This window comes from Rhineura floridana, chromosome 19 (genome assembly GCF_030035675.1).
Source record: "Rhineura floridana isolate rRhiFlo1 chromosome 19, rRhiFlo1.hap2, whole genome shotgun sequence".
NCBI lineage: Eukaryota > Metazoa > Chordata > Lepidosauria > Squamata > Rhineuridae > Rhineura > Rhineura floridana.
The window spans coordinates 26,104,032-26,117,484 of record NC_084498.1 but is presented as its reverse complement, the minus strand read 5'-3'; the positions used below and the strand labels follow the sequence as shown (position 1 = coordinate 26,117,484).

The following is a 13,453-nucleotide window of genomic DNA, read 5'->3' as shown; positions in this document are numbered from 1 at the left end:
TTATGTTCCTACTCCAAACTGTCTGTCTAGTCACAGATATTGGAACAGAAATGGCATTAAACAGTCTGAAATCCTGATTTGATAAGAGTCTGAAAAATCAGTTTTGACCAGAAGTGCCTGGAGTTAGTTGGCAACTACACATTTAATAAGTTCTTTGAATAGAAATAACAATAAGAAAGGAATAACGGAGCGAGAGAGCAAAAAAATCATTTGACGGGATTGGGTGATGACTCCCTCAAGGCAGCTGGCACATGATATAGACATCAGAAAGCACAGGCACCAATCTCCACTGACTAGGGTTTAATTGCCAAGATGGGTGAGGCTTGAATAAACAAGGTGAACAAACATCTTGCTCACATTCTTGAGAGATGTAAACTGAAGTTGACTTCCTTCGAGTAGCTAACTGAGATGAGACCTACTGCTAAAGACGTTGGAGTGTCACATGAAGCCATTTCATCACAGACCTTTATTACTTATTGAGAAGCTGGTATCCTTGAGACAAGTGGCAGCCAGTGGCAAGCGTCTTCCATGGCATGCTATCCCAAAACAAAGCAAAATGCACGGAGCAAGTTCTTGGGTGACAATACATCTTCAGCCAAGTAGGAGGGTTTAATGCTCTCATTGGACTGTACCCCAAATTCAAATGGGCTCCATTCTTTTCAGATGAATTGTGATCTTTCCTGAACCTTAGTCAAGCCATCGTCAAAGACCACTGGAGTTTCACAATTGTTTAAATAAATGACTTAAGCAGGGAACAGTATCACATCCTGCATGTCATCAGTGAGATTTCATGTTTTGAAGAAGGCAGTGAGGATCTAAACTCATGGTTCTGAACAAGTTTGTCCAAGAAAAAATTGAAGATGGTGTGCAGCAGGAGTTAACTCTTACAGCTGGACCAGGAGTTCTCTTTCCACATCCTTGTATCTAAAGCATGCTTACTTGCTGTGATTGAATGACAGTTCGTATCCAAGATCTAAAGTGGATGGAGAGTGCTACTAATATCAAGATGTAGTCACAAAATGCATAGCAACAGTTGTAGAATACTTACAAATTATTTCTCTACATGGAGAACTAGTTTCCTCCTAGGTCTTCGAAATGACTGCCATGGATGAAACTTGGAGTAAACCACATGATGTTATTAATAACAACTCAGAATCCACCTTATAGCTATACTGGATCTGTTCAGCACAAGGACTTGAACTACACTGGCCACAACTAAAACATTATTTGTGTTCCCATGCCCCAGGGGAAGGCTGTCTACTGACTGTCAGACCTTGTAGTTTTCTATATCACTCATGGTTTCATACATCATAGTACCTCTAGCCCCCACGACTGTGGTTTCTTCATGACTTCTACTTGATAGAATACTTTCAGATCTAGTGTATTCATACCAACGCTATTGCTTTTAGTGATCTCAGATGCAAATGAGGTTTGAAGGGGGACATTGTGTAGTCTACCACTTATATGGTGAATGGAAGATACGGCTTCAGCTTGAACTTTTAACCAGCTTCAGGGGTTGTCAAGTTAGCCCTTCTCTCCTTCAGAACTATCCTGTGAAGGAAGGCCATCCTAAATCTCCACAGAAAGACTGTCTGTGAATTTGAACATTGTGGAACAAAAGGGAAGAGCTGAGTCTAATAGACAGCTATCTGTCTCTGGGAGATGTGCGTCCTCTTCATTTCTTCAAGTGCATGTTGGAGATGTAGGAAGCTGCCTTACATGGAGTCAAGAATAAACCTACAATGTGTGAGAGTTCAAGAACAAATACAATAAGAATAATAGAAGACCCACAATATGCAAAAGGTTCTGTATTTAACGATAATAATAACATAAACATACAAAAAAGTCCATAAGGAAATAAAGTATATAAAGTAGTCATGGATTAATCATGAATAATGGCACACTAGTAGATATAAAGCCGTTTCCACTAAATGTCTTCCTCAGATATTGTTATAAATGTACTGTCCTTGGCAGGAGTGATAAGTTCTTTTGGAAGTGTAGATTTCCTCTTACGATTGATATATGCAGCTGTTTCCATATGGTGATTTGTATTGCAAATATTAAATCACTGTAACAGTTAATGTACAAGGCTGCTTCCAATAGATGGATTCTGGCCAATAAATAATTGTAAGCAAGAATATCTTTCAAACGCTCATCCAAGAAAAGGGCTTGTTGTCCAGGTTTTTAGACAACGGTATTTCCCTGCCCTACATGGAGATGCTGAGAATTGAATCTGGGACCTTTTACAAGCAAGACATGTTCTCTACCACTGAGCCACATCCCCCTCTTCAAAAGGACTAGAGCAACAATAATTCTTGTGGCTGATGCCCTAACCATGCAGAACGTTTAACATCTGACCATGCAGTTGATGTGTGAAGAACTAAATGCCTTGACTAGAAATAGTTCCACATCTGCAACAAAGTGGGATGTGGCCGCTGATTTCCTTGGAGATGCATTTTCTATTGTGCATCTATATATTTTTCTGGATTCCTCCCTTTAATCAAACCTCAGTGGAGGCTCTAAACCACACTGTCTGCTTGAACTCTCGTATATGGGAAATTCTGGATAACGGTGCCCATTCTGTGATTGTAGACCCTCATGTATTATTGTTGGTGACTTTTAATGGCAGAATGGAGCAAGATGATACAAGAAATAAAAGGAGCAATAAAAATGCAATTAAAAATCAACATGACATCTACCACCTCAAGCCACAAATCCACAGACACATCGCGGACCACCTGGATGAAGGTTGTAGGCCACTGGTGGTCCACAGATGACGGTTTGGTACCCCTGGCATATGCAATTAGCAAAAACCAACAAAGTTCTGCTCCACTTCTGCTAGGTATCTGTGAGTAGCTATAATAAATGTTCTGCTTTTGAGCAGTTGTCAGTATATATAGTAACACTGAAATCTTTCCACAGGGGTTCCATGCGGATTGGCAAGGATTTTATCCTCTTCACGAAGAAGGATAACAGTATGACATGCCTCTTCTTGTCTCGCACATTTCATGAAGAAGAAGGCATTGATGAGGTTTGCAAACATACTTTTTATTTTTGAAAATCATACAGTACATATCTGTTTTCGCTACAGTTATGTTCTTGTTCTTCTTAGGTATCAATTATACATAGTTATCCCCCCAATATTTTTTTAGTATTTATAACAAATTTTGTATTATACAAAGACAAAGTGTAAGCCAACTGAATCAGTAGGGCAATAGTTGTCCAACAGCATCCTTCAAAATTTTGGGGTTCCTTGAAAGCTTGGAGAGATCTTCATTAGAAGATCAGTAATTATGGACTGTTTGGTCTGAAAGATGGCTTGCTCACCCACAACTGAACCTGCTCTGCAGTATGTAACCAGGACATATTTTAGGATGTCCTATGGATTCATGTGTGAGTAATAGTTAGGTGCAGTAGGTCTGGTCTGGTCTTCACAGAAATGTGTCTCGGAACCCATTGCAACCCTCAGGTTTTACGGCTGGTGAGTTAATTTAGGAAGAATTCTCTAAAAGCAAAACTTTTTAAAAGCATTGCATTGGGACAATTTAACATGGCATGGATTTGCTGGGGGCCATTTGTAATAAACAGTCAAGATGTTTTGGTGTTTCTGATACACATGGACTGTCTACACTGCAGCTCAAGCTTTTACAATGCTTGGTGTTTGCACCAACTTTGCATTTGGTGATCCTTGTCTTTACCCATTGCCAAATGGGGAGGTACCGAAAATTCTAATCTTGATAAGAGCAATAGATGATCCCTGTACCCAAAATGCGGAACTTCAGCTTCATTAATGTCATTTTTTCCCTCCCAGTCTCCACTATTTGCCACCTTTTTGTTTGCTTACCATCTTTATGGAACATAATCCTGTTATGGTTTTGTTCCTTGATTTCATGAGAGAATGTATAGGAGGCAACCAAAAATAGGTTCATGAAAACCATGATCACTTTAAGGTAGTTTCTGCGCAGACTCACACACCCCTTTGTCCTCCTGGGAGGTAAGAAGCATTATCAGGGGTCAAGTACACATTCCAGCCAGGCAAAAACACTTGAGGGTTGATCAGGGATGTGGCCAGAGGATAGGAGATGCCTTGTTATTGGAGGGGTTTGGAAAAGGATGACTTTTGTACTTTGTACATTTAGAAGCAGTGACCATAAGACACACATCAACTGAATTTTACTAGAACTGTGTTAAAGTATCCATTTCAAGTCTTTCTCGTTCTTGAATGGTAGGTAATTGTTCCACTGCCTACTTGGAATGCCCGTACCAAGGAGCCTTTGACAGACAACATGGAGAAATTCTCCATCGAGACTGAACTGATTTACAAGTATTCCCCTTTCAAATCAGAGCAGGAAGTGATGGAGCAGTTTAACAAGATTCCTGGGCAGAAAGGTGAGAATATAATCTGTCTGATTTTTCATAAAGTCAGCTCTGTGCAAAAATGTCAATTTTCAAAATGCCAAATTCCGTGCTTCTGTGATACTTAATCTCTCTTCCCAAAGGAATGATGGTTATATGTTAAGAGTTAATACCATTTCTAGTTCTGGGTTTGGTGTACAAAGCCCTATGCAGCTTGGGACCAGGATACCTGAAAGATTGTTTACCTTAAATATTCCCTCTCCTGTAGACAGGCTGTTATCTTTTTGACACCTACTGAAGATCTTCCTCTCTCAAAAAGCCTTTTAGAGGCCTTATCCCAGTCTGCTTCTGTGCTGAAATAGCTTTTTAAGATGTTTTTGAAGCCTTTTTTAAAACAGATGTTTTTAAAGCTGTTTTGTTTTAAAGTCTTTTGTTTCTAGATGTTTTAAAGTGCTTTTGGTGTTTTTGTTTGCCGCCCTGGGCTCCTTCTGGGAGAAAGGACGGGATATAAATTTAATGAATAAATAAATATAATAAATAATTGTATCTGATGCACCAGGGACCTTGGTGATAATCTTCAACCTCAAACTGATGGACAATGGTGAACCTGAGCTGGATGTGGTCTCAGATCCCCAAGATATCCAAATGGCTGAAACACCACCTGAGGGAACGTAAGCATGACACAACCTAAATGTCATTTCTAAGTCTGTGTCCAGTAAGGCAGAGGGCACCCCTTGCTATCAAGCAACTGAACTATTATTTTTGCACTTTGGTAGAAGGAGAGTTTCTCTGTCTTCAGTCAGCCCTTAATGGTGGAGATTGCACATAATGACCCAGATATCATCTGAGCTAGAATTCTATGGGGAAGGAAGATGGAAATGGGGGGGTAGAGCTGTGCACTCTGAAATGCCCCAGTCTTTGAGGAACATTCAGATTTTTAAGCCTCAGAGGAGAGAATTGAGAGGCTATTCAGTCACAGGCATTCACTTGATTGAGAAATACAAAGTTGGGAGTGCATGAAAGAAACCATATGGAATGCTGACAATGTTGTAGTCTCAAAATTGTATCCACATTTCAATCTCTGTCAAGGAAAGCCAACTTTGGCATTCTCATAACAAGCTTGTTGAAGAATCCACCAAGTTTGGTTGGATGTATTAGCCAGCCTCTGCACAGAGAACTCAGGAAGATTAAAAACTCGTCTCTCAATTTGCACTAACCTTGAGGAAAGGGAGGAACAGCAAAAGTCTTTCTGCTGTTTCTAACATTTCCCCGGTGCCTGGCTCGAAGCAAGTCTTTGATCATTTCACACCCGCCACTGGAGTAAAGGCAGGAGCAGTGGGAGAGATTCTCATGCCCTCAGCTTTCTCCACAAAGCTGATACAAACAGGGAGGTGAGACTCTGGCCCTCTCCAAACATCTCTGGAAGAATGAAGACAGTTTTTCCTAGCTTTGAGTCAGTCGGGTAGAGAGTATAAGGGTTGTCATGTCCAGCCAAACCAAATTTATCGGGTGACAAAGGACTGCCTTTGATTTACTTAACCTTGCTGCCTGTGGATTTCAGTGGATTGATGTGGCTCTCTTCTTGCATCTTGAGGATGAGTGAATAATTTTAGTCTCTTCTATGCATGATGGCATGCAGCTAAGAGATGGGTGGAAATCCTCTTTTTCAGAGGATGATTGGGCTGTTCCTAAGGATTGGGGTAGGTTCTCTGCCTCCTTTTGAGTTCCGTTCTCTTTCAGGAAGCCAGAGCGTCGCTCCTTCCGTGCTTACGCTGCTGTGCTCTACATTGATCCCAGAATGAGAATCTTCATCCATGGACACAAAGTGCAAACTAAGCGTCTTTCCTGCTGCTTGTTCAAGCCTAGGTAGGGGGAGATGGCTTCCTTCCCTTTGCCAGAACCTAGACACTGTGATATTGACGGACCTTCCACTGGATCCCAGTTATAGGGATCCCAGAGTTTCCTCACTTCCAGATACTGGTTCTGAGTCCATTCAGGACTGTATCCTGATACTCCTATAGAGTCTTACGGAGATTTGCAGTTAGATGAAGAACATATCCTATGACTGGTGTCATACAAGTGACTTCGGGGTAAACTTCAGTCAGCAAGCTTTGCAACCTGTGCTTGGCATCCTGCAAGTGAGGCTTTCCCTTCACTTGCGGTGACCCTTGCGTGTGTATATAGAGCAACCCAAGAGCTTTACAGGAATCAAGCCGCCTTATTGCTCATCTCCCCTCAGTTCAGGCATTGCTTTGGCTTTTTCTTAGATCGAATGCAGGCTTTGGGGGAGAGGTCAAGTTTGTATGGAATTGAGTCTGGAATTGAGGCTATATGCCTGTGCTAGTATCTACGTGATATTTTGTGGGTTCAAAAAGAGATGGCGGTGGTTGCCTAATCATAGATTTGCACCTGTTTGTTGTTAGTCAGAAATTTTGCATACTAGGAGATATTGTCCCCCTCCCTGTAGAGGGATACGCTGTTCTTTTCTTTGCGCCGCCAAAGTGCTCATTTCCCTTCTAACTATATGAGACCCAACAGCGTTGGCTCTTCCAGTTCCTCTTCAGAAGGATGCATCATGTGAATGAATATTGCCATTTGGCCTCTGTGCAGCCCCTCTTATATTTTACAAATGCATGGTCATTGTTCTTGCCTCTTTCACCTGCAAAGCTTCATGGCCTCCTCTTACCTGTGCAACTGACTCACTGATCAGTTACGGCATGGTGCCATCCCCTTCAGTCTCAGGGTCTTCTGACTTCTGCCCAGTTAAATACCCAGTTATCATTACCGTCAACCATGCTGCCTTGCTAGAATTTGTAATCCTCAAGGCCCTTTGGCTCCAGCGGGGGTCCCCTCCCACCTTAGATGTCATCCACTCATTCTGAGGTTGGAGAATCCTCTGCTGCAAGCTGAGGTCTGCTTTCTTTGTGTGCCATAAGGCTATTAAAGCTGCACTCCTATTCCACCTTAACTGCTCCATCCCCCAAAGGGCATTAGGTTTTGATGGTCCGCCCTTGTGGAATTTGCAAGCTGTTACTTTTGTATTAGCCTAGAGGTTGCTAATTAACATACCTTTTTTCTCCACCTCTTTCGGCAGAATGTACAAGTATACTTCCAAGCGGTTCAAGACCAGAGCTGAGCAAGAAGTGAAGAAAGCAGAGCATATGGCTCGGATCGGTGAGTCCCCTGGGTGTCCCCCTGCCCACTCATATAATTGCTCGCACTGCAGATACAAGGAGAGGGCCTCCTGGTGTTAACACACAGGCAGGTTGATATGAACGTAGTCGCTTCTTTGAGTAGCCTAGCCTCAAAACATTTCAGGCCTTCTTTAAATGTAATTAAAATAAATATGTGTCGTAAAGATTGAGGCCTGCTTCTACTATGTAGATGCTTGTTTGCTTCTAGTAAATTGCCTCTGGCTTCCCAGGGACCTCTTTTTGTTTCTTTTTTTTGTTTGTCTTGTGTTTGCTTTTCTGCAAATGGCTCTTCCTTGTATTGATGCTAAATACGGCTTTGTGTGTTCAGCGGAAGAGAAGGCCCGAGAAGCAGAAAGTAAAGCCCGTGCTTTGGAGCTGCGCTTGGGAGGGGACCTCACAAGAGAATCAAGGGTAAGATCTACAGTGTCTGACTGGTGATTTGAGATCCTAGTATTCAAGAAGACAAGTACACAGGAGCTGCCAGCATATGCAAGGGGGTGAAGGAACAGTGTCTGCTTATGCTATCAAAACACATTGAGTGTCTATTCTGGCAGACGATCATCCATATTTCTAATGGTTGTACAACTACTTCTCTTCAAGAATCGAGAAACCTTGGTTAGGTGTGTGCCATATAGTGTCCAGCTATGTGTAGAATGGAGTGGCTGAACATTCTGAAACTTTAGAAAATCCTTTTTATCAGATTTGGCCTATTAATCTTTAGTGCCTAAGGCTAGTCACACACATCCCCATCTGGGGCTCAGTTAGATAATAATTGCATAATGCCCTTTAACGTATGTAGAGTTTCTTCTTCTAGAGAAGATTCAGTTCAGAAGATTCAAAGGTCAGAATCGAAACAAGGAGCATAATTTTACAGCCACCTGTCAAGAACGCCTGGTTTGTAAGGTTGTCAGCTAAGATGGTTCTGTGGCAAGGAATGCTGGGGGAAACATCTTGCCTGAATTAGGGCCTTTGGGACGCCATGAGACTGTCAGTTCTTACAGCTGAACTCAGTTAATTAGACAGGAGCAAGAACACCTGCTTATCAGCCTGAGACTGGTGCCTCAAGGCCACAGGCCTGGGAAGGTTGGAGAAGGCGTGAAAGCTCCAGAGGATTTCGTCGTCAGAAAGCCCCCTGATTGGCTAATTAATTCCTGTCTATTGCTGGGCTTTTCCCCATAAAAATAGAACTGTGATTCTAATGTTCCTTAGTGCTACCTGATGTTGGGGTTCCATCTTCCATCTGTTATCTAGGCTATACATCTCTGGGGAGATGTGGAACCATGATGTTGTTCTGCTGGTTTACCTATCTTATGTGAGTATAGATTAGGCTAGACATCTTGGTTATTTTTTACCTGTGACTTGAACTCTTTGCCTTTTGTATTTTACCTAACCCTTGGAGTGTTTGGTTTAAGGAATTATTTTTCTGCTCTCTTTTTCACACTTACATTTTATTTTAATAAAGCTACCTCTTATTTACCAGTGTGTGTTCATTTCAGTATGACCCAGCAAATGGAAGCATGTTTAAGTCCTTTTGATACAATGGAAAATTTTAAGCACATGCTTAACTTTCTTTCTGTTCTGAAATCAAAGGAACCTTACATGTACTTAACTCTGGCTGGATCGTACCCTGTGTCTGTGGTGTGGGTTTTTTTGGATTTTTGAGCCTCTGCTGCATTGTAACTCCACAAAGGTAGTCGATCAAAGAGCTATTCTATAGGTAACAGCAACAAAAATTACATTCTCTCATGGATAACAGAGGTCTCCAAGCGGGTAATGTAGCTCCCCCTACAGCTCAGAGACATGAAATGCTTCAGCAAATGCTGTTGCCCCTCCCCTCTTGTTGAGGCTCAGTTCGTTTCTTGTCTCAGCATGGAGTGCATCCTGTTGGTGATCTCTCTCCTCACTGAGTTACGTTTCTATATCTATTTTCCTTCCCCCCTCATACTTACCTCTGTTTGTCTTTTGTAATACTACTTCCATTTGTCTTTTAAAAAATCCTCTCGGGGAAAAAATCTTTCTGCTTTTTCATTCTGTACTCCAAGTCACCGATGGAGAAAAATAAAATGGAGAAAAGTAAAAATCAATCTGCAAAGAAGAAGCATTTCAAGAGGCTTGGGCAGCGCTCAGCGGTAGCCACAGTCAGTGCCCAGCTGCTTCCCGCCCAGCCACTTCCTACCGCTTTACAGCAGATGCCAAATTTGGGCACTGCTGATCCTGCTGAGAGAACTTCATCAGATTTGCGGCCCGCAAGAAGTTGCCAGGACTCAAACATAACCTTGGTCGGTGAGTCCACAGAGGTGGTCCAAATGTCAGCGGGGTTGGGAGAAGCAGTGGCAGCCGCCATTTTGGAAAGTTGTGGAGTGGCCGCAACCACCATTTTGCAGCAGCCCACCTGAGCGGCAGCACGTGTCTTTTTAGAGCACAGCAGAGCAGCAGCACCTGCAGATTCCCACATTTCTGCCCTGGCAACTGCACGGTAGACGCTGTCCCCAGACCATATCTGTTGCCAAGTATGGCTAGGGAGCAAGAGCCCCTGTCCTCAGATGAGGAAGTGGTTGAATTGGCACACAGTCTGGCCATGTGATGGATCAACAGGCTACCCCCCCCAGCACTTGCACTAGTGTAACAACAGCCACAGCACGTAATGCTGCCTAATCTCTTTTCACCTGAAGTGCTCCAACAGCTGAAAGATGCTATGACTGGTGATTTGACAGTTGAGTTGGCGAAGGGAGTAACAGCACAACGAATTCTACCTCCTCAGGGTGATATGGAAACAGATGCCCCACAGTCAAAGAGACATACAGGGCTACAGCATCGAGAAATTTTGTCTTCTCCCAGTCCTTTTAGAACTGCTAGAGAGCAAGGCTCTATTAGAGTGACTAGATAACAACTGCATGCTGGGTATGACGCTCAACCTGATGCTGAAAATCAGGATGACCTAGAGGAAGGAGAATGGAGTGATGGCTCAGGAGCAGATGAGTTAATTTCAACTAGACTATTCATAGACGTATATTATCCGCCTTTACAGTAGGGCCCTGCTAATATGGCAGGTTAGGGACCAGGCCTCCGCCGTAAAGCGGAGTCCATAGACTATAATGGGCCGTGTCGTGAAAAAATGACGCCAAAATGTCGCAAAACCGGCTTTAAAACTGGGAATTTCTCCTGCTTGAAAGCTGCCGCATCAGCGGAACGCCATAAAGCGGGGCCCTACTGTATTTTTCAAAGTAGTAGCTGCCTTGGATTTATCTCCAGCACAATAGCAGCAGCAGGAACCACCTTCTAAAAGTGCCCTGGTCCTGCCTGTTCCAAAAATGTCAAGTAGATGCATACCATTGCCAGTTCCCTTTAAGGCAATAACGAACTCAGAGTGGGATTCACCGCTTCAGTGTAAAAAGGGTATTAACTATGCAAATACGTTCTATGTTTTAGATGCTGACATCATGGAGCAACTTAAAACTCCGGCAGTGGATGGTCCTGCTTCTGCTCTGCTTTCCTGTGCTCTACTAATGTGGGATGGAGATGCACAGCTGAAATGCCCCAATCAATGCAGGTCAGATCTGGCCCTCAAGCGCTCTCATTATGTGTATGCCCTGTCAATAATGTGCCTCCATGTCAGCCTGTTTTTGCTAAATCTGTGGAAGATCTGTTGGACAATCCTAATCAGGAAGGATCCCACTAGACTTAGGAAGACTGCTAAAAGTTTCCAGATCCCCAACATTTATAGCGGATGCTACTATGGACTCCACTCAATTTTCATGCCGAGCCACGCGGCAGCAGTAGTTGTCCGTAGAGACCTATGACTTACCCACTAGGATATGGATGGTTCTTCACACTCTAATTCACCTTCGGTTCCCTTTTCTGAGTCTTAAGTTATTTGGTGACGCAGCAGTAAAAGTGGAAACTAAGGATAAGAAGACAACGGTGCCCTTTCAGAAGCAGAATGATAGATGTTTCTACAGGCACTCCTCCATACCCTACCAGTCCACATCCTACCAGTCCTTTCATGGGTCCAGATCTGCAGAACAAGGTTATGATTTCAGAATTGGCCATCCCTCGTGGAACCAACCAAGATTCTAGCAGAAACCCCAAGTCTGTTATTCCTGAAATTCATCTAACCAGGGACGCCAGCACCAGTTCTGACTCAACTGCGTTGCCACCGAAGGAGGAAAGACTAAGCAGGTTTTTCCATCGTTGGCGAGACACTACTCGGGACAGATGGGTTCTAAAGGTGGTGCAGGAGGGCTACAAGATAGAAATGAGGAAGTACCTACCTGCCAGGTTTCCTCCTTGCCCTGTTTCCAAATCCATCTCGAAACAAGAAGCTGCCTCAAACGAGGTTCATCATTCATTAGACATCTCAGCAATAGAGAGAGTTCCATCAGAAGACTTTTTCTCAGGTCTCTACTCAGTCTTCTTGGTGGGGAAGAAGGACAGAACATGGTGTGCGGTACTCGATCTCAAATTTCTGAACCAGCTTGTCACTTACTGGAAATTCAGAATGGAAACCCTCTAGTCCATAGAGGCACTGCACCCCCAGGACTTCCTAGCATCTGTGGACTTGAAGGAAGCTTATCTCCACATCCCAATATTCCCCTCACACTGTTGACTATACACTTTTACTACAATGGTCACCATTATCAGTACAAAGCCCTACCATTTGATCTAACCTCCACATCACGAGTTTTTACCAAAGTTATGGTGACATTGGTGGCAGGTCTACACCTTGAAGGGCTACATGTATATCCTTCTGGACAATCTCTTGATCAGGTCCAAGAGTTTCCATTAGGCTCAGGAGGACGTCCAGATAACGTTAGCTCATCTGAAAGACCACGGTTTCCTGGTGAACATTCAAAAGAGCCATTTTAGTGTTATTGTTGGAATATTAAGGTTTTAATCTGAATTATATGTTTTTATGTTGTACGTCGCCCAGAGTGACTGGTAAACCAGCCAGATGGGCAACTAATAAATTTAATAAATAATAATAATAATAATAATCTCAGTCCATCTCAACATGTACAGCACTTGGGAGCACAGTTTGACACAGTTCAAGAATCCATCTCCCTTTCACCAGAGGATTCAGAAAATCATGGTCATGACTATTCCGCTAATTAGTGTACGCTCGGCAGATGTCATGGTGCTTTCGAACTTCTTAGGCATGATGGCATCGGCAATAGGGATTACCCCCGGGCTCACTTGCACTCTAGTCCTCTTCAATAGCTGCTCCTACATTTTCAGGACGACATCACGCACTGCAGACATTGGTTTGTACTTGTCTCCTAGCAGGTCAATGAGTCTCTTCGTTGGTGGACGTCATTAAGACACCTACAAAAAGGCATTCCTCTCCAGGATCCACTCCACTCAGTCATCACCACTGATGCAAGTCTCGGGATGGGGAGTGCATTGTCAAGGGTGCGCAAGGGGCATGGTTGCCAATGGAGGTGCACAGGAGCATCAACTGGCTGGAACCACATGTTGCTCACCTGGCACCCCACTACTTCCACATCCTCACTTATCCAGATGTGCTAATTCACACCGACAACATGACAACTCGTGCCCATTTGAACAAGCAAAGGGGTAATTGGTCGATGGCCCTTAACACCGAAGCAGTGGCAGTGCTGTCATTGGCGGAGCAATACATGACATCAGTCACAGCAAAGTACATTCAAGAACACTTAAATGTTACAGCTTACTGGTTGAGCTGCCAGCAACTGTTCCCAGGGGAATGGACTCTCAACAAGGAAGTGTTCCAACCTCTCCAAGCAAGATTTGGCAGTTTCACGATAGTCCTGTTTGCATCTGAGAGAAAACAACAGAAACAATACTTTCTTGCACGCTTCCTGAATCAAGGAGCTGAACAAGTGGATGCTCTTGGCTGAAGGACTTCCTTTATGCGTTTCCTCCAA

At 43.3% G+C, this 13,453-nt stretch overlaps 1 protein-coding gene across 5 annotated transcripts in view; it reads left to right on the top strand.

Moving 5' to 3' along the window:
- MORC2 (MORC family CW-type zinc finger 2) overlaps positions 1-13,453 on the top strand; it is a 52,599-nt gene that overhangs the window by 17,674 nt on the left and 21,472 nt on the right. For all 5 annotated transcript variants that reach the window (XM_061603227.1, XM_061603228.1, XM_061603229.1 and 2 more), the window contains 6 exons: positions 2,923-3,031; positions 4,230-4,389; positions 4,916-5,027; positions 6,097-6,222; positions 7,451-7,530; positions 7,879-7,961. In XM_061603227.1, the coding sequence (XP_061459211.1) occupies positions 2,923-3,031; positions 4,230-4,389; positions 4,916-5,027; positions 6,097-6,222; positions 7,451-7,530; positions 7,879-7,961 (670 nt within the window). The remainder of the gene's footprint in view (positions 1-2,922; positions 3,032-4,229; positions 4,390-4,915; positions 5,028-6,096; positions 6,223-7,450; positions 7,531-7,878; positions 7,962-13,453) is intronic.